General features: G+C 35.4%; 1 protein-coding gene across 3 annotated transcripts in view; it reads right to left on the bottom strand.

Annotated features, from left to right (window-relative positions):
- Positions 1-23,655, bottom strand: part of CDK19 (cyclin dependent kinase 19) — a gene marked incomplete at both ends in the record, with an annotated part of 134,769 nt that overhangs the window by 9,222 nt on the left and 101,892 nt on the right. For 2 of the 3 annotated variants that reach the window (XM_084228857.1, XM_084228859.1), the window contains 4 exons: positions 2,540-2,609; positions 2,775-2,918; positions 8,277-8,408; positions 13,482-13,539. In XM_084228857.1, coding sequence (XP_084084983.1) covers positions 2,540-2,609; positions 2,775-2,918; positions 8,277-8,408; positions 13,482-13,539 — 404 coding nt within the window. The remainder of the gene's footprint in view (positions 1-2,539; positions 2,610-2,774; positions 2,919-8,276; positions 8,409-13,481; positions 13,540-23,655) is intronic. The other variant, XM_084228858.1, reaches the window with a different exon arrangement.

Here is a 23,655-nt window from a genome sequence, read left to right as displayed (position 1 = left end):
TCTTGTATAAATAAATAAATAAATCTTTAAAAAACAAATTCTTCTAGTACCAGGCACATTTTTATTGGAAAGGTAGCTACTGTGTTCTATAATGGAAAAACTTTAAAGTTTATGTAGAAATGGAATCTATCTATGGTTGAATCAACTGATTTCCTGGTTAACTTCAGATTTTAGGTTCTAGAACCTGATTCTAGGATTATTTGTTTCTATTATAATATTAAAGGTCTTGAACTTAAGAAATCCTATTGCTCAATTACCATTGTGGTTTCCTTATCTTTCCTAGTAAAGCTAAGCTAAACTGTTTTGTCACTTTCTGAATTATCCTCTTCAGATTTTCTGATTTAGGAGCTGAATAGTTTTCAAAATAACTCAAACTCTTTATATATACTATGAAGCATTGGATCAGATCATATTTATCTGAGTATTCATAATGATTTCCTTTTAATTCTATTTTCACCTTGCCTTTAATCACAGCTGACACTTTGGAAAGAGCAAGTTACTATCTTTTTTCTTTTTATATCATTTGAAACAACATTTTCTGGGATTTTGTTCTTTATTATATATTACTTTAGTGACTTCTATGTACTGTATTACTTAGGTAATTTTTAATAAATCCTTTTTTGTCTTAGTATTAGTAGCCTGCTTTTATGTGGGTAGAATAGATTGCTTTGAAGTATGTGCTCTGTCTGTGTTCTTTTCCTTTTCTAATTTAATTTCACTCCTTTTATTTCTGGTTATTGAAAGGACTATCATTTTATGTAAAAAAATTTTGGTCTTTATCTTTAATTACTTAAACCATTTTCATTATTACCCATTTGACAAGTAACTAATGAGTATGTACTATGCACCAGACTCTGGGGGTATATCTAATGGTGTATAAAATAGACATGATCCATACTGATAAGTATTCAAAAGCTAATTATAGTGCAAAGTGATTGATCAGTGCTGAGAGAGGCAGCACGGGATGAAGAGTACAGAGGGGAACACCTAACTCCAGAAAAGTGAAGTCTAAGCTAAAAATTGAAAGGATAAATATAAAGAGTAAAAGGTCAAAGAAAACTCAGGGTGATTGAGGTCCTTAAAGAAATTTGTGATGAATACAAAATGGACAGTGGTTTAGGAGAGGAGTGTGGGGATCTAAAAGTCAATGCTTTGTAAGCCATTTTAAGGACTTGAGAGCAATGGTGATTTAAGAGCAACTAGGAAATCAACATGGCCAAATTTGCATTTGATAATGATTGCAGGCCAGTCATTAAGTGGAAATTAAGACTGGAGGTAGAAATACCACTTAGGAGACTACTACACGATTCTAGGGAAGAAATGGTGGTGGTCTTGGCTATAATAGTAGCAGGGTAGTTGGGGAAAATACAGAGATTTAAAGGATATATAAAGAACTAACTTGATATTACAAATTGTTTGGACACTGAGGGAGAAAATGGAGGAAAGTGTGATAAAAGATGGATGAGGGGAGTTTCTCAGGTTTTTGACTTGAACAATTAGGTGAATCATGGAGCCAATTGTTAAGAAAGTAAGTAAAGTAAGAGGAAGAGGCTTAGGAGAATAGATATGAGTTCAGTTTGGGACACTGATTTAAAATATTTATGGAACATTCAAGTTTGGATTCCATAAGGCAATAAGATAAATGGGTCTGAAATCTGGAAAAGAGATCTCAGTAGCATATAAAATGCAAGTTATCAGCATAATTGGTGGTAAATCGTGGCCATGAGAATCATGGAGACTGCTTTGAAGATGTCCAGAGTGAAAAAAGAGCCCAAGACAGAAGCTTGAGCATATTAGCGCTTGTTTTCACAACAGACAGCATAGTATAAAAGGAGAGGACAGAAGAGATCTTGACAATGGGCATCTAACCATATTTTTGTTTGTTTTTTTTAAAAAGATGGAAGACAGGCAAAAAATCCTATCAAGGACCATGTAATAGAGGGGTCAAAAATGACTAGTGCCATTGTCTGTTTTTCTTTATAATGGCTGCTTTTGTTCCTATAAGCCACTCTGCCCTGATAGTTTTCTGTTCAATTACCCAAAAGAGAACCTCTTCTATTTTTTCCTCTAGGCAAGTCTATTCCTGGCAAAATCCTCTCATGTTGTCCACCTTTACCCTCCTCTCCTCTCTACTCAATGTATATGTCTCCACCAGTTTGTTTTCTTCAATCTCAGGCCATGTGTTCCTCCTTCCGTTCTTCCTGGTTGCACAGCCCAGTATTTCAGCCACCAATCATTACTCAGATCAAGACAAAACCATAGTTGCAGCTTTGAAATGAGTTCTTTATCATACTAAAATAAGAGAGACATTTAAACTATCTACTGATCTTTAAATTCTGAAAAGATGTTAAATACTATAGTCAAATAAGCCTGGCATGTATGTTAACAACATCTGGAATATCTTCTTTAAAACACCGGCATAATTAATATACTAAGAACTAACTTCTTGGTTTAAATAATAATCTATATCTGGTTTTTAAAGATTAGTTTAAATATCTCCATTGAATTTACTACTTATATTTAATAGAGAACTACTTACGTTGTTCTTCTAAAGTCTTTTTGAAGAGTGGGATATTCTGGCATCTTTCTAATATCTTCCCAGTCTTTATCTTCCAAAAAAAATTAAATATTGTTAAAAGAAATGTGTTACTTTTATCCAAAATATCCTAGTTATTTTAGCTTAATACATATACATAAAATACTTAGTTTACTTTTGAAAAGGAATTTTTTGAGATAAAGCTCAAATGTTATTTTTGAAAAGAAAAATAAATTACCTGCAGGAAACCCCATGACACTAAATATTCGATCAAGTTGATCATGATGAAAGGGATTGCTTGTTTTTATATCTTCTTGACGACAGTGAAAAATAGGTTCTGAAGTCAACAATTCAGCAAATATGCAGCCTATTGCCCATATATCTGCAAAGGTAGAAAAACAAGTTTTTGTACACATTTATTATATTTGTTTGGTTATACTTTCTGGATATAACCACAAGCTACATATAAAAATATACTTTCCAGTGAAGCAAAATTACAGTAAGTATATTAAGAAAACATACAAATTATGAAATAGCTGTATATCAGTAACAGATTGAAAAGTCAAATAAAAAACATTCACATGTAAATTTCCTAATGAAGATAGCCTAGGAAATGCAATCTAGCAAGCAATGAATTCACTTTAGATTTAGGCAAAAGTCTTTCTAAACACTATTGATTATTTAGTGGGGAGAGGAAGAACTAGAGTCAAAATAAGGCGGGGAGGGTACAATTGTATGGGGAATATAACCAAAATGAAAATGCATACATTGTACAAAGATGAAAAATGATGTAAGAATTATATAAAATAAAACATTTAAAAAAAACACTATTGATTATTTAATCATCACAGTATTCAATCAATAATCTAACACAAGGTGTAATACTCAAGATCTAATAGACTGAAATAATATCTTGATCCAATATGGCTCTGTATTCTTTTAAAGCAATCAGAAACACAATGCTATCCATCCTTTAGAACACACAATTTCTGAGTTGTGAACTATACAGTACAGACCACAAAAAGTCATTTGGAAAAACTCCACTTCTGAAAGGTCACCAACTTAAATGTTTTCAACAAATTGTTATGATCTGGAAGCTAATAAATTATAGTACATACAGGAACTGCTTGACATTAGGGGAAACAGAAGTTATCTGAATACATTCACTTAGAGGCCACCCCACTACTCCATGCCCCAGGAAAAAGTTAGGCATCTTTAGGGCCTCCCCTGGTGGCGCAGCAATTGAGCGCTGGGCTGCGAAGCTGCCAGCAGCCTTTGCAGAGCCAGTTCGATCCCCGGCCCTCGGTGAGTGTCCCACATGGCGCACAGACCTCTCCTGCCATGCCCGCTGCTCCCCTCAGCAGTGTATTTCGTCACTCTGTTCTGTTCCCCGCTCTAGCTCCGGTGAATTCTCTCACCCTCCCGTGCTTCTGACTGTACCCAGTGCTTGTATAAATAAATAAATAAATCTTTTTTAAAAAAAGTTAGGTATCTTTAAAAGAAAATGTTTTAAAGAAAATCATAAGGAAGAGAAAATAAATTTCTAGTACTATACTCTCATCAATACCATAAATTTACATCACATTTACATAAGAAAACCTGTATAGAAATGGACTTGCACAGTGCAAACCTGTGTTTTCAAGGAACAACTGTATTCTATTTGTATTTTACACATTGAAAAACCACATAGGGAAGAACAGAATTGTACTTTTAGTGATGAACTTAATGTAGTATAGTAACCTGTTGATTTTCAATGATACATACACATGCTACTTCAATTAGGGGAAAAAAACAGTAAAAATCACAAAATGTCACATTCCAAAAAAGGAAAAGCAATTTAGCTTCTGAGACAGAGTATTGTAGTCACAATCCTTTGCCAAATGTACAAATGAATTGATTTTTGTGAGATGTATATTCACACTTCACATTTAAATAAATGCTGCTTAATTATTTTTTAAAGGATAACAATGCACAGACCATGGTATACAAAAGTATAGTGTTTAGTAATCTACTAAAAGTAGATTCTAAGATAAGCTAAATAAGAAAAAGTCTAATTATATCCATTAGCTGGAATTAGTGCAATTCATATGGAGCAGTGGGATGGGGGCGGGGGAGGGAAGCTATTTCATAAAACAAATTGTAAAGTGGGAAAAAACCATATAGTCATGTCTCACATATGTGGCTCCATTCAGAAATGGTTTTCTCCCACATAAGTTGGCCTTCTGGATAACAGGAACAAATCCTTCAACAACTATTTTTTATTACACCATTATCTACCAACTTAAGAGGCAATAAAATATAATTTAATCTTTTTTTTTAAAGAATTATTTATTTATTTATACAAGCACTGGGTACAGTCAGAAGCGTGGGAGGGTGAGAGAATTCACCAGAGCCAGAGCGGGGAGCAGAGCAGGCAGAAGCACCGAAGTACACTGCTGAGGGGAGCAGCGGGCGGCAGGAGAGGTCTGCGCGCCATGCGGGACCCTCCTCTTGTGGCCGGGGAGCAGCCAGGGATCGAACCGGCGCTGCAGAGGCTGCGGGCAGCTTCGTAACCCAGCGCTCAACCGCTGCGCCACCAGGGAGGCCCTAATTTAATCTTCTTAATGATATGTTGCTAGTCATCCCAATTCCTGGCATGTTTTCTATTCAAAAGACAGGAACCAGGATCTAGATTTCCCTGTGAACAGCCAAGAGAATGAAACCTAAGTATAACAGTAGTGTTAAATCCTAGGGTTCCCACCTCATGCTAGCACTAACTTTTCTTTTTTTTAATTTTTTACATTTTATTTCATATATTTTTTACATCATTTTTCATTTATGCACAATGTATATGCATTTTCATTTTGGTTATAATCCCCATACAATTTCCATACCCCTTGTTTTGATCCTACTCCTTCTCCCCCCTACACCCCGGCAGTGTGTCTCTGGTTTATAGTTACTGGTTGATTTTGATTTTTACTTTATTATAATTAGTCTTTTTCCTAGTCCCTTATTTAGGTTTTCTAGATTCCTGCTATGAGTGAGACCATCCGGTATTTTTCTTTTTCTTTCTGGCTTATTTCACTGAGCATGATCCCTTCCAGCTCCCTCCATGTTGCTGCAAATTGCATGAGTTTATTTTTTTTGATTGCTGATTAATCTTCCAGTGTATATATGTACCACACCTTCTTCATCCAGTCATCTATTTTTGGGCATTTGGGTTGTTTCCATAGCTTAGCTATTGTAAATAGTGCTGTGATATACATAGGGGTGCAGGTGCCCTTTTGAATTAATGTTTCTGTGTCCTTGGGTAAAAACCTAGGAGTGGCTAGCACTAACTTTAAATGATCATTTGACTCTTGCATCATTTCTACCCATTTTCTCAGCAATTTTTCCTCTACTTTCCTTTATCAATGACTTGGTCTCCTCCCCTAAAACCCACTGTCCCAAATGTCACTCCATAAATCTCCACAGATAGCAAATAATCAAACTCTATTTTCTATGTTCTAAATAGAATACCCATTTATGACATGAACCAGGTATAGAAAACAGTAAGAATAAGTGAAGGTATGTCCATTTACATGCCTGCTATGAATATATTTTAAGTCTAAAGACAAGTGATTTGGAATTATTCTTTTTCCTTTGTGTCCAAAATAGATAATTGGGACTTAACTAAAATTCGAAATTAGTAACTATGCTTTTATCTTTAAGTGACATTCTCATTTACTGAGCAACTAAATTACATGCTGGTTAAAATTCAAATTCAGTTCTCCTTGTTCTGAGAAAATAAGAAATGCAGTTGATTTCCAATTCATAAACATTTACCTTTATTTCCAAAAACCACATCTACTTATATTTTAACAGTAAAGCAGTTAATCAAGAAATAGTCATAAAACTGTGCCTTTCAAAGTATGGACTCACATAGTTGTGTGGCCACACATAACAGAATCATGGGCTTTACTACCATGAATCTGCTGAAGAAGAATCTCTGAGAGTGGGACTGACTTGTGGAGAGTAATTTAGTTTAAACAGATCTTGGCGGATTTTGCCTTTTCTTATCAGGATCCTCCGCCCCCACCCCCATGCAGACTGTACTTGGTAAGAGCCCAAAAAATATAGGATTCTACTGTTATCACATTCTCTGTGCCCCAACCCGTGGCCTTGGGTTATCTCACTATCAATCATGTCTAAGCACCATTTGTTACTTTCCCTTCTCTGGCTTACTTTTAATCTCTTCCGCTCTTCTGGCGCCTTCTGAGATTGTCTGCGAGATCTTACTTTTCTCAACATAGATATCTAACTGCAAACATAATTCTGAAAGTTTCAAAACAAGACCCCACACTTAAGTCACTCATTGGAACAGGGGCAGAGTCAGGCCCTGACTTTTAGTCCTCAATCCGAGAACCACTACTCGGTTCCATCCATTTGGTTTTTGTAGTTCTTTTTCACCCTTCACAGATAGCTGCCACTGTCTGTTGTCAGAGTGTGGCCTTGGCAGCCTCTGATAGGGGTCTTAGTATGGGCTTAACTCAGCCTCATCTCTACTGTCAAACACATACTGCTTTTCCTCACAATGCTGAGGCTACTCATAGGCTTTTTCACTAATTTAACAAACTCCTTCAGAAATATTTATGAAGTATTACAATGTTCCAGCATTGTGCTGGAATCCTTGGATAAAATATAAATGTGCTCTGGGTATGTGAGTTTTGCAGAAACCAGACCTCCTGAATGAAGACATTATTACATTTTAATTTTGTTTCCCTATTTACCTATGAATAAGTTAGTTATCAGTCTAATCTTTCCAAATGTAAGAATTTCTTTTGTAATCTCTGGTGCTGCCAGGTTTTTCAAAGGTTTAATATAGAAAGGGCAATTCTTGTCTATATTTAGTAACTGTATACCCATACTTTATTAAACAGAACTCAACAAAAACAGCTAAATGTAGTCAAAACTAGTATCTGCCTAATACAATAAATAAAAAGTTCAACAACAAAAAAATACATTTAGTAAATTCAGGTGACTTACAGAACTAACCCTTCATATGAACAGTACTATTTGTTCCTTCCCTATCCTCTCTTTTTACCTCCTTTAAGGAAACCTCTACATTTGAGGAGGGTTCTCTTATTCTGACTCCCTCAATTTGCTGCCAGGCCCTCTGGAGGTACTATAGTGACCAGTGACCAGGCAGCACAATCTCTGAAGGCTGAATTAGAAGCAGATTTAAATCCAACAAAAAGTTGTCTATAACAGGTTTCTTATTCACTTTTTTTTTTTTTTTAACTAGGTTAGATGGCAAGTTCCTGAGCATAGCTTACTTACCTAGACCCTGTATTCCTTACCTTACTGGTGAAACTGCCATCTGATCATCATAAGAATTGACTCACTTTTCTCCAAATGGCAGGGGCTCTCTCCAACACCAAACTACTACCATTTTTCTTCTTGTAAAGAAAATAATCTGAAGTATCTCTCTAGTTCTTCTGATCCATAGTAGGTAAGTGCACAATAAAATTTGCATGTTGCTGTTTCCATAGCAACTCAACAGGATCATATACCTCTAGTCTCTAAAATACTTTCTTCTTTTAAAAGAAATATTTTTCTATACAGTTAAAAATCTAAATCTACTATTGAAAGAATGTAAACTCTAGAAAACAGGACTGGAACAAAGACATATAAAGGTTTTTATACAAAGTTGCTCTATTATACCATTCGGTACTTACGATCAATCAAAGGCAAAATAGTAAATCATATCAGATTAACTTACCAATGGCCTTTGTATAATGCCTTGCACCAAGCAAAAGTTCTGGAGCCCGATACCAAAATGTGACAACTACTGGATCCAAATCTGCTAGTGGCTTTAGAGGAGAATTGAATAATCTGGCAAAACCCATGTCAGCTAAAAAATAAAATAAGTTAATATAAAACTCAGTTTGGCATGCTGTTAGAGCCATGCAAAGTTGATAACAATAGCCACTAACCTTATAAAGCAATCTTTTCCTCCCTTCTTCAACCAATGGCCTACACCATGCACCAGATCTCCCCTTCTGAGGTAGACACTATTATTGTGCCTACTACTATTATTGGGCCTACTTTACTGATGAAGTAACTGAAGCTTAAAGATATTCTGATTTGCCCAAGGTCATCGGGCTAGTAAAAACAAGAGTCCAAATTAGAATCTTAATTAGAATCCAGTTTATGACATCAGATTCCTGGCTTTCAGAAACATTTACAACAAAAATCCTACATGTTTTTTAAATGAAAAACTGCTAAAAGACAATGAAGTCCACTCATGACAGTCAATCTATATACATCTTTTCCTAGCTCTGCGTTTGCTGACATCATCTTGGTGGCTTGAAACTGGCTATAGGAGTACTTGCATCATGGAAAACAGCAAATGCTACAAACTAGGGCTTCTCCACTACCTTCTCACCTAGAACCACTTATTGCATAATTACATCACATACATGTTTCCAAGAACATATACAGAATACATGAGATAATTTGTTATAATTCAGCATTTAACAAAGGTCTTATACCAAAGGTAACTGATTTAAATATTAGAGGTATGCCCCCCTCCCAAAAAAAGAACATTTATTATTAAAATAGGTCCTGGAGACTGTCACTTTTCCTTAAGATTTCATAAACAACTAATACCTTATATCTATAATGCACTTTAGGGTTACAAATGGTTTTCACATACATCATGTATCACTTCATCTAATCATTTTAAGAATCCTGGTTTAGTATTTTGTTCTCCACCTGAGGATAAAGAATCTAAGGCCCAAGCAGTTAAGCAACTTGCTTAAGGTTATAGGGATCATAAATAAAGATGCTAGTATTCCAACAAAATCTGTTACAATTTAGCAGCTATGTTCTTAACCAGTGATCTGACATCCAATAAGTTAAACATACAATTGCATGTCACAAAGGCAAAAATCATAAGAACGATATCTGTAATTTGAAATATATAATATACACATGATATTTTGATTGTAGAAGGGGGTCTCAATGTACTATAAAATGCAAATAGTACATAAAATGTTCACTATAGACAAAACTAATATGCTATGATCTCACATACATTAAACTTTATAGTAATTTGGTTTTAGAGTCTGAATAATTCACAAGACTTTCTGAGAATGTTCAGGAGAATCCAGATCTTAAAAAAACAAAGTTATCCAAGGAAGTCTGTCCTGATGCTACCGTTTAATTAAATTTGCCTCTAGCAAACAAAACTATTCAAAATCACTACCGATATTATACCTACTTTGAAATACTATATATTTAGTATCAATGGCAAAGTAATATAGTGGAATTCTATTTCACCCACTGAAAAGCCATTTTATTTTTACGTAAAGACTAAAGTTAATATTTCCCCCCTATTTTCTTCTTCCATAGTTATAAGTCATATCTATGCACTGTCAGATAAAAATCAAGGTCAGAGGAAACAAAAATATTCTTGTTTTAAATACTTTAAAGGATTTCCAAACCATTTTTTCAAGTAACTACTAATTTACACAAAAGGGAACTAATCTAAACACTACTAACAACTGTTTTCCTAAAATCAGATATGAGTGAAATTGTTCAATGCAATGGACACTGCAATAGCATAGTAAGAACGACTTGTTGTTCAATATAACCGCGTAGTAAGATTCTGGTGTGAGTACTAATTAGGAAGTATCAAATAACAGAAAAGAGCAAAAGGAAAAAAGTACCATCAAGGAGCTTAAGTAGAGGTAAGAAGACAAAATACATGGAGTAGATAAAAGTAAAAAACGTAAGTATTGTTAGAATAAAGGAAAGTTGTTACTGGTTTCTACTAGACTCTAAAGTCCCTTGAGGGAAGGGTCTGCGTTTCTTTTATGGTTTTACCTAGAACAACGGTTGATAAATCTTTGTAGATGTGGAACTTGGTTTGGGTTCTGAAGACTGCAACACTGAACGGTTGAAAAGGCATGAACATTTTAGATAAGGCTTGGGAGTCTTTAGGTTGCTGGAAGGAGAGGCTCAGATATAGGGGAGGGCACCGTGTATTTTCCATTTCATGCCTTTCTTTCCAGACAAAAAACCAACTATATTAAAGTGCTAAGCACAGGCATAAGGTCATTACTAATTTAAAAACAACACACCATTAAAATATTTAAAAGCAATTTAATCAACTAGACTATTCACTAGATTTTTATTCTTAATTATTATTTACTTTTAAGCCTAGTTTTATCTGTAACCTTGGACAGAATTATAGTCCTAAACTGTTAGAACACAGAATTTATGTTAAAGAGTAGCACAATTTTTTGAGAGTAGTATGGAGAACACATTAAGTTTAGGTGACTGGGATAAACATGCTGACTGGTAAAAACATGGGAAGGTATAAGAAGATGATGAATTTGATTTGGAACAGTGGAATATAAGTTGTCAGCAGGACAACCAAATAGAGCGAAGGATTTTAGCTAGTGTAAGAAAGTAGAATCTGAGAACCAGATCTTAGAATCATTTTCATAGTATCCAATATTTAAGGCCACAGTTTATCAATTCTCTAAAGAAGTAATAGTAGAGGGAGGCTATGTCCCAAGGCAGTGCCTAGAAAGCGAAGGTGAATTGGCATAAGAGGCAATAATGAAAATAACAGAGAAGCAAAAAAGCAAAAGTGGTAGATGGAAAAACAGAATTATAAAATGTCAAGTAAACCAAGGGAAAAGACAATCCCAAGGTCAGAATGGTCAAAAGAACACATAGCTAAAGCAGTAAAGGAAAATGGTGACTAAATACAGGTCATTAGATTTGATAAGACAGCGGTCACAGGTGTCCTTTTAGAGAGCTGTTTCAATAGAGGGATAGAATTAGAGGCCAGATTATAACAAAATAGGGTGAGTGGAACAAATGTGTGAATACCATGAGTTCTAGAAATAGAAGAACAAGGGCGGGAGTTGGGAGACGAACAAGTGGTAAAGAAAACAAAATGGATATGAGATGTATTTTAAAACTGTGAAGATGACTATGTATAAAGGTAAAAAAGAGAAACTTTAGAAAGGGAGAACAGAGATGCTATAATATGAGAAGCTTAAGCACAGCAGGAGGAGATTTAAGAGCTAGGAAGGGCACTAGGTTGGATTTAAGGAGATTCTCTGAGATTATTTCCAAGGCAGAACTATGCTGACAAAGGTGGTCAGTGAAGGCACACCAGATAACTTTGCTATCATCAGCAGTGTTTGCAGGGAAAAAGACTACGGGCTTGGAATTCAAGCATTACCTTTGAAAGGCTGAGCAAGCTTCAACCTCTCTATATCCAATTTTTTATATCTGTAATATCTACATAGAGGGTGGTTGTGTAAAAAAATAAGGTAACATATGAAAGTATCACACTGTATAGTCAACTTTATTTTACTGTTTCTTACAGGGACCATTCTTTATCTCCCTTTCATTTTCACCTTTTGTTTATTAGCAAAAGGGTACTCCATAAATGCTTGTAAGAAAAAAAAGTGTGAGTGAGAATGGTAGAAACCAGTGAGAATGGTAGAAAAGGAATGTGAAGGAAAGGGGCAAAGAAAGGAAAGCAGCTACTAGGTTTTTAACAACAGTATTTTTAAATGACTCTTAATTTCAGTTAAAATCAGAGTAGAGGTTTAAAGAGAAGGGGAGATATTAGGAAAGAAAGAAATCATAGATAATAAGCTTTTTTTCCCTTTTCTTTTTGGACCAATAAGTCTCCTTGTAAACTATATGGAGAGAAGAGTTGGTTTAAAATAGCTTTTACAGCCTGAATTTTATACTGTTATAAACCCAGATTACCTCTATTAAAAAAAATTGGGGAAGGAACAAGAAAAAAAAGTTTCTTTAGGAACTGGATTAGTGAAGAAGTAGAAAACCAAGCTGCAGGCTAACCGGGTTGAAGCAGGACAGAACGAATTTGTAGTGAGTGATGTTACGATATTTTTGCATTACCCTGGCATGAAATATATTCTAATAGCAAAAAAAGCAGATTGATGAAAGAAAATTTATTTTTAAAGCCTCCAAAATATATGGAACATTCAATATATGTAATTTCTTCTATACGGTATTAGAATAAAACATTGCTTAGCTCATTTCTCCCCCCACCCCATGGCATATATGATATAGATTTCTTTTACAACCTTCAGAGTTGCAAAGGATATTCTTTCACTCTCCTACTCTTTTTCATCCAGGCATTTATTAAGTGTCCTTTTTGCTAGACACTGGTAAAAGTGAGAAGGAGATAAAGGATGGTACCTACCCATGAGAGTCAGCAAAATAAACAATTTATGATTTATTATAATAAATATTCTCATATGTTTCCCCATTTATTTTCTACAACCACCCTCTACTGTAGATATTACAGGGGAGGAAAGCTGGATTTAGAGAGGTGGTAGCTTGCACAGTCTTTCAAAATAGCACCTACATTCCAAGTAAAGAATGCCTTTCCCTAGGACTCCTGCCAGTGTCTTACCAAGTAAGGGTCTACAGTAAGTAAGACTCTTACTTACGGGCAAGTAAGAGTTTATAAAAATACATATCATTTGGGAAGGGTATGTTGGTACCTGGTACTGCACCTGTAAACAGGGGGAGGAGAAATCCATATGTATCAGGTCAGGGTGGAGGGATACATTCAGGGAAAGACCATTTGGTAAGGCTGAGATCAAAGTAAGATTAGGGGTATTACTTTTAGAGTCACTGTGCAGGACAGTGGCTGTGGCATAAGCCTGGGTTGTGTTCATTCATGGGAATGAGTCTTTTACAGGCTTGCTTGGCAACTGCGTCAGCTGAGAATTACAGAACCTTAAATCTGAGAATAAATCCGAGGGGTGGCAGAAAGTACCTACATTTCCCAGCATCTTTTCTAAAAATATTATGTGGAAACAATTTAAAAATTAACTACTTAAATAAGAGCACTAAAAAGGGAAACCATCTTTTCATCACTTCAGTTTCTTCATAAATTATTTTAGGAATAATTACCTACCTATTTTGACTCTCCCCCTCTCAGGACCTTCTCCCATTACTAGGATATTTGCTGGTTTCTAGAAATAAAAATAGAGCATTCAAATTACTATGTTTATTCTTTTGACATGCTCTAAAATGAAAAAAAAAACTTATGAAACTATCAGTTTTACACTTTCATCAAAACTATAATCAAATAAGTAAGCATTTTACATACTTCAAGTTAACACTAACTTAACTTATACATCCTTGTTATGGAAACATGTCTTTCAAAATTATAGCACACAAGTAATTACAAAGGAATTAAAGCTATCATTTATTTCTATTTATTCCACAGATGTTACCAGTAATAATTAAAAAACCTGCACAAATTATAACTGCTCACTTGCTGCCCACAACAGTTTTGTGGTTGAAAAATTTTACTAAGATTTCAAACCACAACATAATTTCCTTTATTTAAATTAATCAAATGAAATATCCCTTGATAAATATTTCTGAACTGTAGGGAAACATGATCAACATTCAACAGATTCCATTAAAATTCACATGCCTTTTCAGTTATAGTTCATGCAAAAGTGAGAAATTCCAAAAATAATTTCAAAATGTAGGAAAATAAAAACTAAGGCTAATACCAAGCTATATTAAGAAAAGAGTAGGCTGCAAATGTATCCACCATCTTTTAAAGCATCCTCATTTACAGACATTTGGAAACAAGAACTGTGGCTATAGGCTTGTCTTTTAGACAAGTAAGTCACCTTTGTAAACTATTTGGAAAGAAAAATTTGTCTTTAATGTATTTGATTCATTTAATCAGTCAATGAACATATTTTTAATGTCTCTGGAAACAAGTGAGTGTGATAACCATGCTAAGAATTAAGAGAAAAACAAAAGCACAGAAAACCAAATTCCTAACTTCCAGACGCTCACTCTGTAAGTAGAAAAGAAAAATCAGACGTTTCATGTAATAAAAGAAGGTACTACTATGTATGAGTTACAGAGGGGACTGAGTTAGAGGTTAAACTAGATTACTTTTAAGATCCGGTCCAATTTGCTGACTCTATTAAGCTTCAATGAAAATAATAAGCACTTAAAAAAGCAGTTCAAAGGAGGAAGTGATTAATGAGAGTCTCTATTGTTAAAAGAAATGCTCACTGGAAGGTGTGCCCATGTGCAGACACTGAGAAACAGAGCTAAAGATGGGCAGGAGCACTGAGGGGAGGGGGCAGTGGGAGTCTGGCCACAGGTGAGGGGGCAGTATAATGACCTAGAATCTAGATACTCTAACACACCATGTGAAGTAACCTGGCCTTTATATTAGAGGCATAGAAATTACAGGAGAGAGAGAGGGGCTTGGGTATGAAGTGACAAGAGCCCAAGGTCCTCTCAGCTCAAATGGAGAGTCTAGTATGGAATGGGGTATAATATTTTAAAGAAGAAATTAATAGAACTTTCCGATTATAGTTGAAGTCAGAAGGTTAAGAAAAAGAGTGAACAAGATGCAACCTAGGCTTAGAGTTTATGTGACTGGAAGAATGATAGGTACCTTTTAGACTAAAAAGTTATGAAAGGTGGAGGGGGAACAACACAGAAAAGGAGATGATATTTTGAGTTTGAGTAGTGTGAGATGCCTCAATCCAAGGGAGTGGAAAAAGGGGAGATTTGGATTTGAAAGTTACTGTCACTGAAGTATAACAACTGAAGACATGAAAAGATTAGTTTACCAGAGTAAAAGGAGTAAAACAGCATCAGAGAAAAACCAAATCTTCAAAATTCAAGTTTGACAATGATTTACCAAAGATTATATATATAAAATATTTTACTGAAGATTTTCATGAAACAAAGAAAAATAAAATGTAAATCCTCCAACTTCAGGAAGCTTAAAATCTAGTAGGGAAAGACATTTTTAGAATAAAAATAGATTATGAAAATAGCAAAATAAAATGACAGTGATGAATTATTTTTTTCAGTGAATATGAGGATAGTTTTTAGGAAGGAAATGATTTCATATGAATTTAAGGATGACTAAGTTTTTGATAAGCATAAAAGAAATGATTTTTCAAGCTTAGCGAATCCTATATGGGCATTGTCACAGAAGCACAGACATGACATGCTGGAAGAAGTGACAGGTATTTTGATATGATTAGAGCATGTAGGCTTGGTATAGAATACGTCTGGAAACTATGTTGGGAATAAAATGCCAATAATACACTAAAGTGGAGACATAGAACCTTGGGCCACCATCCAAGGTGAAGAAGCTGAGTCTGCTACCACAGATCCTCAAGGTAGCTTAAGTAAACCTAAATGCTACCATTTTTTTTAAAGGTTTATTTATGCATACAAGAATTAGGGTACAGGCCAGAAGTGTGGGGGTGAGAGAATTTACCAGAGACAGAGTGGGGAACAGAACAGGCAGATCTACTGAAATACACTGCTGAGCTGAGCAGCAGGCGAGTCAGGAGAGGCCTGCTGCGCTATGTGGGTAGCTCCTTGGCTGGGGATCGTACTTATGCTGCAGTAGCTGCGGATAGCTTCACAGGCTGCGTCTTAATCCCCTGCGCCACCAGGGAGGCCCTAAATGCTACCATTAAGAACAAAAGCGGGGCTTCCCCGGTGGCGCAGCGGTTGAGCGCTGGGTTGCGAAGCTGCCCGCGGCCCGCGCCGGTTCGATCCCTGGCTGCTCCCCGGCCACCAGAGGAGGGTCCCACATGGCGAGCAGACCTCTCCTGCCGCCCGCTGCTCCCCTCAGCAGTGTACTTCGGTGCTTCTGCCTGCTCTGCTCCCCGCTCTGGCTCTGGTGAATTCTCTCACCCTCCCGCGCTTCTGACTGTACATGTATAAACAAACAAACAAACAAACAAATAAATAAATAAATAAATAAATAAAACATGTCTCTATAAAAAAAAAAATTAAAAAAAAAAAAAAAAAGAACAAAAGCAAACTTTCTCTGGAGGAAAACCTTCCTAACTTAGGTCTGAGGACTTTTCTACTAAAAGCAGATTATTTCCACATTGGATCAAAAACAAAACCCATTCCTATCATATTTACAAAAGATCTACCTACCACAGACACCATAAAAACTAGAAGTAAATGGCTATTAAAAGATGTATCAGGGCCTCGCTAGTGGTGCAGGGATTAAAGTCTCAGCACTATCAAGATATCACCAGCCACTGCGGCATCAGTTCAAACCCCAGCCAGGGAGCTAAGTCACATGGCACAGCAGACCTCTCCTGTCTTGCCCCCTGCTTCCCTCAGCAGTGTATTTCAGTAGATCCACCTGTTAGGCTCCCCACTCTGTCTCAGTGAATCCTCTCACCCACTCCTCCCCACCTACCTCTGGGCCTATACCCCAGTTCTTATATGCATAAATAAATGAAAATATATCTTTAAACAAAAAGATGTATCAGGAAAAATGCTCAAGGAAGGTGGAATCAAGTACAGTAATGTCAAAATAAAGACAAAAGTATTAGTAAGAGTAGAGATGGTCACTGCAGAATGTTACAAGGTTCAATTTACCAGGAAGAGGCAACATTTCTAGATTTGTTATGTACACATACATATGCATATATAAAAGTATATACTAAAAATTGATAATAACTTCAGGGAGGGGGAAAGACTAGTGACAATGTGCTTTTCTCGATTACTGATGTCAAAGAAACAAAAGATCTCTAAGATAGAGATTATCCAAACACAATTAACAAAATTGATCTACATCAATCAAAAAACTGATCTATTTTTTACCCAATAATGAGAGAATACAGATTTTTCTCATGCACACATGGAACAACATCAAATATTGATCATGAACTAACAGGTCTGACAAAATTTCAAGGTATTGTTAACAAACAGACTATGTTTTCTGAGTCCAACACAATTAAAAGTATAAAAGCATACATTTAAAATACCATGTATTTGGATATTTTAAAATATTTATAAATCACTCAGAGGTAAAAGGAGAAACTATGAAGGCATTTAAAATACTCACAAATTATACAACTTATCAAATCTGTGAAATACATAATAGATTTGTATCTATATTTCATGCAGTACCAATAAGGGAAATTTATAGCCTTAAATATTTGTTAGACAGGAAGGCTGAACATAATAAACTATGTACCTAAGTTGTTAAGTAAAGGGGGCATGGAGTGAGCCAAAAGAGTAAACCAAAAGAAAGTAGAATAAAAAGATTAAGGGCAGGAATCTATGAATTAAAGAGGATTTATGTTGCATCTAGGACACTGGAGCAAGAGGAGAGAAGGTGTAAATAAACATTACAAATTACAAAAAAGAATACAATTATACATACAGTGGAGTTAAGAAAGATAAATCCTTCTAAATTTTCAAAGCACAGATTGTTTCAATCCTATTCATTTTTCAGAGAAATAACTGGCTATATCTTTAAATAACCTCCAAACATCAAAGATAAAGAGTGTAAAGACAAAGCACAAACTGCCAGGAGCATTTGCAATACATAAGCAACAAATTTAGTATCAGAATAAAGAACTTCTACAATATGAAAAACAACCTAAGAGAAAAATGGGCAGAATGTTCAAACAGATATTTAACAACAAAAACCATGTTTAAGAGCTAAGGGCATGAAAAAAATGCCCAGCCTCACCAATAATGAGGGAAATATGAAATTAAAACCACAGTGAAATACCATTTTACACCTTGTGGACTGAAACTCGAGAACAAGTAGATCACTGACAACTCCAACACACTGCTGGTGACAGAACAACTTCTTTGGACAACTATTTGTGGCATCAACTTGCAATTTTGAACAATTGCATACCCTTCAACTCAGGAATTCCATTTTTAGATTCACCAAAGAATGTTCATAGCAGCACAGTTTGGAATACAAAAAAATTCTGGACAAAACCCAAATTTCTAGCTAATAGAAAAATGGAAAAATTAATTGTGATAAAATAACACAATGAATTTTGAAGTAGCAGTGAAAACTCACTGAATTATAAATTAATGTAAAAACATGTTTCAGTCTTGGAAGCATTATGTTGAGTGAAAAAAAAAAGCAAGCTTCTACAAAACTATATACAGCAGGATGCCATTTTCCTAAAAAAGCCAAGCAAAGAAAAAGAATTGACTATTCGAGCATATATACAAATGTGATAAACCTTCTTCTAAAGAGAACTGAATAATAGATTCAAAACTTAGTGTATTTGTAATACCTTGCAGGAGGCAGCAGGAGGATAGGATGTGAAAAAACTTAAGTAAAAAGAGCAATTGGGTTAAAGTTACAAGTCTTCTGAACTGTTTGCTATATTTTTAATGCTTTATAACCACACATACATAAATGTTCTTTGGCACGTATCACCCATTAAGAAGATACTAAAGATAAAAAAATAAGGAAGGAATGGGAAAAGACAATTGGGAGTGCATTGAGAAGGTGTTATTTTCATTATTATTTAAGCATTATTTTAAATCACTCAGAGAATGCCTTCTTGAGAAGGTGACATTTAGGATAAGTCCTGAAGAAAGTGCAGTAATAAGCCATCTGGATATTTAAGTGAACAAGCTGAAAGGACTGAGGTAGGCGCTTGCTTGGTGAACTAGAGACAATGTAAGCTAGAACTGCGGGCATCAGCAAAGGCAGTGATATGGTGCTGATGACTCGAGAGAGAAGAGAACGCAGGGGAGGGCATGCTTGCTGGCTCCAATGCTTCAGCTTTTGGAGAAATCATTTGAGTACCAGAACTGGATTGGTTCTTAAGTACTGTTTGGATTGCGTTCTGAGGTAAAGCTGGCCGCAAGGTTTGTAAAAGGGTAAGGTCATGAGTTGGGAGCAATTAGGAAAAACCTTAATGAGCTAACTAACTGGAAAAAGAGTATAAAAGGTTAATATGGCTGAAGTCAACATGAGAGGGGACAATGCAGGAAAAGTAGTGGAGAGGTAAGAAGGAGGCATTGTTGATGCAGACACTGGGAAAGACTAGGTTTTCATGACTAAAATTAACATCACTTTGTTACATCACCTCTCTGTCTTGCCAATATTTTTTACAATTTGTATTGGATGACAGAGATAGACAGAGATAGCTATAGATAGGACAGACTGATTGATTGATTTGAGGTTCTGCCCAATCTCTGACTGCTAAGTTTAGAGAGACTGTCATTTTCTACTACAATATATTGTTTCTATTGTGTTGGATCTTGTATATTTTGGAATTGTTTTGTTAAAAAGGAAACAAGACCGAAATAGAGGTGGTTGTGCTAAGGCCATCAAGATTTAATACCTAATCTAATTTTGGTTTCAAACCCCCTGCAGCCTCAACTCCTCCCAGAATGTAGTATCAACAGCTCAGTACTTATGAAGCTATCTTTTCCATTCCCCAAAAGAAAATAATATGTCACAAGACCTTTATCTCACAGGTATGTTACCTGAGCTTGAAATAATTCCCTCCTCCCTATATTTTGCCCTTTTTCTGCTTATAAAACCCTTTTCTTTTGAATAGCTCTCCATAATGCCTTTCTACTCGCAAGATGGGATGCTGCCCAATGCATGATCACTTAATAAATGAGTATTAAAATGAACTCAGTTGGATTTTTGATATCTATTAGCTTTTAACTAGAGAAATGTTTCTAAAAAATATAATAAAAATAAATAATGCTAAAAGAAATAAAGAATGGTTAGAGGAAAAAAAAAAAACAAAGAAAGAACCTGTAATTGGTTCTAGAAACTAAGAGAATTTAAAGAGGAAGAGGTGGTCTTCAGATGCAACAGAATGAAAATTGAGAAGAAACAACCTGATTGGGCAATTAAAAGGTCATTGGCAAATCAGAAAAAATAATCCTTGTGTATTTGCAGAAGTCAGCCACATCAATAAGATCTGCATAAGAAGGCAAATGTAGGCAGATGTAGAGTACACTTCTGAACACCTTAATGAGAATGGGATCTCCAGGATATAACAAGTTTTATAATTGTAAAATTAGCAAATGCACTGTTACATACCCCTATGCTACATTATTTGTATTCCAAAATTTTGAGCTGAAATCCTTTCAAAATAAAGGTATAGAATTAAAAAGGTATGAAAGTGTCTTATATTAAAGTATGAGATATAGGAGTAAAAATTATTTCACATAAGAAATGAAAATAAACTATAAGCTGATGAATGGGAAAAAATTAGAAAGCTGGTCTTAGACCACTGTTTGCTAACTCCTGTTACAGTCATGCTTTATTAAAAACAAAGAATACAAGCACCACAACTGAGTAAGGACACAAGGAAGACTATCCAGCTAGTACTGAAGTGTCGAATAGCTTTAATATAACATGCCTGAAGCCTTTGGCTACTCTAAGAGCAGGGTCTCCCTACCAGAAGCTGAGATGAGGGTAAGAGGCAGTGACATGGTTTAGAGGCACAGTGGCTATGAGCTCTTTTGTAGAAAGAACCCAGTTAAGATTAAGAATCACAAAAGGAGTCATTCTTAAATGTTCATCCCATAATAGAGATTAGCTTTCCCCTCAAGAACAAGTATCTTGTTAAGGTCACAAGACACTTGATGTTACAAAAATAACAACAAAATAAACTATATAATCAGTCTTAAATGTGTTTAACTCTCAAAGCCTTTTCACATCAATCAGTTCCTTTTTCTTAATGGAAATATACTCAAGGGTGTGCAAGGCTAAGTGCAAGTCTCACAGCTCCATCTAATCCACAGGGTTCCATACTGAGTTGTGTTTACAGATAACATGCTTAATTTTCAGGAGACTAACTTTAACAGTGACCAATGTAAGTGAAAGCATATGCTTTTTTTTAAAAAGGTACAGTTCATGCACATGCGCTTACTCCCCTGCCCCCCCACAAAAGAATTAAGAAAGGATACAAAAATTGTTCTGACCTACTTACATCCCAATTAACACAGACTATCCTTTACTAAAACTCCTCTTCTTACTGTGAACACAAAATGCCAGCTGCGAAAGAAAGTGATACTGCTGGGTTTGCACACTTTAGTTACCATAGAAACAGTAGAAATGGCAGGAGTTGGATGCTTCACATTTAAGTTATCAGCAATAAAATTGGAGAGACAAATCAAGGCTGCAGGATTCATTTTAGTTAAAATGCATTTTAAAGGCAAAATTCAGGCAAATAATGTGATAAAACAACATGATTACTCAGAAACTATTCAAAAATATCTTCATGTTAGCAGAATTTAGTTAATTCTTGAATTTACATTCACGATGTTCTATGTGTACTCTAGATTTGCTTTCTCCTTTTATAGAATCAATTTTTTTTCACAAGGCTAAATTTACTTCAGTTAATTGGCACATCATAAATAGAACAGCCTAAAGATACATGATTATCCTACTACATTCCCTTTGCACTCCCCAACCCAGGCCATTTGAAACAAAAATATGAAGCCCACAAGATAACTCTTATCAGCACAGTAAGGAAGAAAAAAAAAGCACAATTGTCTACAATTCTGAGTAACAGGAACAAAATCAATCAGCATACCAACTGGACAGTTTCTGGAACAATGAACAGTGCTGACCTAATATTAGTGGCTACAACTATTCTTTCATTTAGATATAGTAGTGGACAACTATCCTCTCATCTGACACAGAAGCACATTCCCAGGAGAAAACACTCAGCTTTATGTTCCCTTCTTTACAATGTTCTCCATTGTTTACCTTGAACAAATAAGATTCTGTGTTGTAACAAATAGGACAAAGAACTAAGAGTAAGATACATCTTTTTTTCCTGCAGCAAACACAATGGTCATTTGCTAATATCTGTCTATCAGAAATGTTTACCCATTAAAGTAACCTCATTCATAGGAGAGGACTTAAAAGCAGAAAGAATCTGATCGTCCTGATTACAACCTCTTAAAGGGCAAGGAGATATTTCTGTCACCACTTTAAGTATGTGCTAAAATCCAAGCCCATTACTGTGTTTAATAAATATCTGCTGAACCAATGAACAAATGAACGAGTGACAGTTGCTAATGATTTAGTAAGCATGGTACTTTGATAGGCAATTTCTCAATTTTAAAAGAATCATAAAAAACTAGAAAAAGCAATTGCCCCAAAGTATGCCAAGCTCACTTCTGAATGAAGGTTTTTTTAATCCTAATTTTATTTATTCTAGGGTTCAGCAGCTATCTATATGTCAATGACTCCTAAATCTTTCCCTCTAGGTCTTAAATTTCTTTATTTAAAGAGACATTAGAGATGTGTCAACTGTATACTGGTTATCTCCATGACCACCTCAAACTCAACTAGTTCAAACTGAATTTTTACTGCCTCTTTTTCTGGGTATCTGCCTCTGTGTCACTCAACTAGAAGAAAAAAAAGCAGAAGTCTGAACATCCTGCCCTTATCCCTCAAACTGAATCAATCCTCTGATCTAATTATCTTACTTTTTAAATATTTGCCTAGTATCTCCCCTTCTTTCCATCTTGACTACTTCTGCTCAAACTTAGGCCTTCATCATTTCTCAACCAATTGATTGTAACAGCTTGATAAAGCTGTTTCCCCTGCACCCTCAAACTAATTTTGTGTGGCCTTTTAGCTCTGAATAATCACAAGGAAAACCTCATGTCTCTAAACATGACAATTAAGATGCACCATAATCTGCTCCCTACTTCTCCCTTCCACCTCTTCTAATTCTTGCTTTGCCCCAGAAATACCAAAGTATTCAGTTTCTTCCTTGCTCATTTGTCTCCTCTGCCTACAATGTTCCCTCTTCCCACTTCCCATTCATCTTATACATTTCTACTCATCCTCCTCTAAGATAGCCCCTGCCTCAACTGGTTGGGTATTTTCCCTCCCAGTCCCCAGTACCATACACATAGTGGTAATCCCTGAGCATGCCACATAATTTCATTTTTAAACTTTGTTGTTTTGGATTATTTATGTGTATCTTGTCATGCACTCTTGGAAGACAAAAATCTTATTTATCCCTGTATTCACGGTGCCCAGAATAGTGGCTAATACATATCAGGTGATCAAAATGTTTGTAAATATTCTACATCAGTAAACCAGTACTCCCCTGTAGAAATCCAGTTATAAATAATCTAGTATGAAAGGCACTTAGGTTCCATAATTTACATATATTGTGGGTTAACAGGTCTTTGTATTCGGAGAACATAATCACTATTTAAAATGCTGTTTCTAAGGGAAAATAAATACCTTTCCAGCTAGAAATTACTATCTACAACTAGATCAGCAAGGTATCTGTAAATCTGGA

This window comes from Talpa europaea (assembly GCF_964194135.1).
Source record: "Talpa europaea genome assembly, chromosome: 2".
NCBI lineage: Eukaryota > Metazoa > Chordata > Mammalia > Eulipotyphla > Talpidae > Talpa > Talpa europaea.
The sequence above is the reverse complement of the archived record's forward strand: the minus strand, read 5'-3'. Positions and strand labels throughout refer to the sequence as shown.